Consider the following 3,446-nt stretch of genomic DNA (forward strand, 5'->3'; position numbering starts at 1 on the left):
GAGAAGCAATTCAACACCAACAACGAAATTAATTGCAACCCAATTGAGAAATTAACATAACAGAAGGGAGATTCAAGAGATTAACAAAGTGTGTGACTGACCCAACGAATTTGACACAGGAATCGGTGCCCACAGCCCTGCTTATGCCGACCGCTACTTCCCCCGTTTGCCAATCGTTTTTTTTTTCTTCTCCTTGATCGACGTTGCTGGAACGATGGTCAAAAAGCAGATTTTTTTTTTCCGTTTGTTCTCTGTCGACGTCAAGCAGGAAAACGTAGGCATGGTTGGGCTCGCTTCTTAAGTCGCACGAGAGGGAAACGAATTTGGGAACAGAATCGGTCCAATTCCATGGGGGTTATATCTGATTTTCACTCCTCAACCCCTCAAATTTTGATTTTTTAGCACCTTTCACCCCTAACCCTAGGCAAACTGACAATACAAGTTTTTTTTTTACATCTCAACCCTTCAACTTGATTTACATCCTTTCATGAATTATAATAACATAATTAAATTATTTCACCCAACTTTGTTATTATAAATGTATATTTTCCCACTACATATTATTTAATTTATTTTTCTTTTAAAATAAAAGAATATATTGCATAATGGAGCTAACCTTACCGACGGAGAAAATTTGGGTCGTTACAATCCTCCCCTCCTTAAGAGGATTCCGTCCCGGAATCAGGTATCAGCACGAACAAACAAGGATAACGCGCTCTCATGTCATCTTCAACTTCCCAAGTCATATCACCACCATGTTTGTTCTTCCACTGAACCTTAACAAGCTTGACCCTCTTCTTACGTAGTTGTTTAGTCTCCCGCTCCAGAATAGCCACCGGTTTCTCCACTAACCGCTTCGACTCATCCACTCGCAGCTCGTCCAACGGTAAGATACTCGGCTCTTCCGCTAAGCATTTTCGGAGGTAACAAACATGGAATACATCATGTATTCCCTCCTGCTCCGGTGGTAGCTTCAACTTGTAAGCCTGCTCTCCGATCCGCGCCGACACAATAAGTGGACCAATGTAACGAGGTCCCAACTTACCTCGCTTCCCAAATCGAATGATGCCTTTCCAAGGTGAGACTTTCAACATCACTTTTTCTCCCACCTCGAAGGTCTTCGGTCGATGCTTCTTGTCTGAATACTTCTTTTGTCTTTCTCGAGCCACTCGCAAGCGATCTCTAGCTATTTTCACCTTATCCTCTGTAATCTGAACAATCTCTGAACTCGCGAATTGTTTTTCCCCGGGCTCAAGCCAACAAGTAGGCGTACGACACCTTCTCCCATACAACATCTCATAGGGTGCCATGTCAATGCTAGAATGATAAGTGTTATTGTAGGCAAACTCCACCAAAGGTAAGTATTTATCCCAAGAGCCACCATATTCAATCACGCATGACCGCAACATATCTTCAAGCGTTTGAATGGTTCTCTCGCTTTGGCCATCCGTCTGCGGATGATAGGCCGTGCTCAAATGAACTCTCGTGCCCAATTCCTCCTGGAGTTTATTCCAAAACCGCGAAGCAAAGCGGCTGTCACGGTCGGAAATAATGGATAGTGGAACTCCATGCCTTGTGACCACCTCATTAACATTAAGCTTTGCTAATTCCTCCAACTTTTCCTTTTCCTTGGTTGCCAAAAAGTGAGCACTTTTGGTCAACCGGTCAATGATCACCCATATCATATCGTTACCGCGAGAAGTCCTCGGTAGTTTTGTGACAAAATCCATTGTGACCTTATCCCACTTCCATTCAGGTATCTCAGGTTGCTGCAATTCTCCATAGGGCTTTTGATGATCAGCTTTGACTTGAGAGCACGTCACACAGGCTGAAACATACTTTGCTATTTCTCTCTTCATGCCTGGCCACCAATATTCCGATTTTAGGTTATGATACATCTTCGTTGTACCTGGGTGAATTGAGTATCTAGATCTGTGTGTGTCTCGCAACAATGTGTCGCGTGCACCACCAACCTTTGGGACCCAGAGTCGCCCTCGAAAGGTCTTGAGACCTCATTTATCCTCCACCAGTAGCTCCTGTTGTCTTACCATTACCTCGTCCTTCACATTTTCTTCCTTCAAACCCTCGATTTGTGATGCTCGAATTTGATCAAAAATGTTGGGAACAACCACCAATCCCATATGCTTTAGGTGATAGGACGGGCCTAGCTCCTTACGACTCAGGGCGTCGGCTACCACATTTGCCTTCCCAGGGTGGTAACTGATTTCACAATCATAGTCGGCAAGCAATTCAACCCATCGTCGCTGCCTCATATTCAACTCCTTTTGGTTTTGTATGTGTTGCAGGCTCTTATGGTCAGTATATAGCGTACACTTCGTCCCATACAGATAATGACGCCATAACTTCAAGGCAAAGACTACAGCCGCCAACTCCAGATCATGAACTGTATAATTCACCTCAGCACTTTTCAGTTGTCGGGAAGCGTAAGCTATCACCTTCCCCCGCTGCATCAGTACACATCCCAAACCTGAATAGGATGCATCACTGTAAACTACAAAGTCCTCATTACCTTCAGGTAAAGAAAGAACAGGAGCCTCACAAAGGTGTCTCTTCAATGTCTGAAACGCTTGTTCCTGCTTATCAGTCCAAACGAATGGCTCTGACTTCCTCGTCAATTTTGTCAAAGGAGCAGCAATCCTGGAAAAGTTTTTAATAAACCTTCGATAATAGCCTGCCAAACCCAAGAAACTCCGAATTTCAGTAGGAGTTTTTGGATTGGCCCACTTCTTTACTGCGTCGATCTTAGTTGGATCTACTTTAATCCCATCCTCACCAACCAAGTGTCCAAGGAATTGAACTTCCCGCAACCAGAATTCACACTTGGAGAACTTCGCGTAGAGCTTCTCCTTACGAAGTGTGTCGAGAACCTCGCTTAAATGTCTCCGATGATCCTCTACGCTACGTGAGTAAATTAAAATATCATCAATAAAGACGATGACTAATTTATCCAAGAAGGGACGACAGACCCGGTTCATCAAGTCCATAAATACCGCTGGCGCATTTGTCAAGCCAAAGGGCATGACCAAAAACTCATAGTGGCCATATCGAGTTCTAAAAGCTGTCTTAGGAACATCCTGTCCCCTAACCCGCACTTGATGATAACCAGATCGTAAGTCAATTTTTGAGAAATAACATGCGCCCTGAAGTTGATCGAAGAGGTCATCGATCCTCGGGAGTGGATACTTGTTTTTCACAGTAATTTTGTTCAATTCCCTGTAATCAATACACATTCGCATGGTTCCATCTTTCTTCTTTACGAACAGCACAGGTGCTCCCCACGGTGAGGAACTGGGTCGGATGAACCCCTTGTCAAGGAGCTCTTGCAGCTGAGACATCATCTCCTTCATTTCTGAAGGAGCCAACCGATAAGGTGCTTTGGCGACCGGCGCAGCACCAGGGATGAGATCGATGTGAAAGTCTACCTG

The 3,446-nt window shown here is 44.4% G+C and overlaps 1 protein-coding gene across 1 annotated transcript; it reads right to left on the reverse strand.

The window, feature by feature from the left end:
* Positions 1-659: 659 nt before the first annotated feature.
* On the reverse strand, positions 660-1,898 carry LOC111883371 (uncharacterized). The gene is made up of 2 exons (XM_023879695.2): positions 1,573-1,898; positions 660-1,278 (listed from the first exon to the last, which is right to left on the reverse strand). Exons 1-2 carry the CDS (start codon positions 1,896-1,898, stop codon positions 660-662), a joined length of 945 nt encoding a protein of 314 aa, XP_023735463.2.
* Positions 1,899-3,446: the final 1,548 nt, after the last annotated feature.

Source organism: Lactuca sativa, chromosome 2 (genome assembly GCF_002870075.4).
Source record: "Lactuca sativa cultivar Salinas chromosome 2, Lsat_Salinas_v11, whole genome shotgun sequence".
Taxonomy (NCBI): Eukaryota; Viridiplantae; Streptophyta; class Magnoliopsida; order Asterales; family Asteraceae; genus Lactuca; species Lactuca sativa.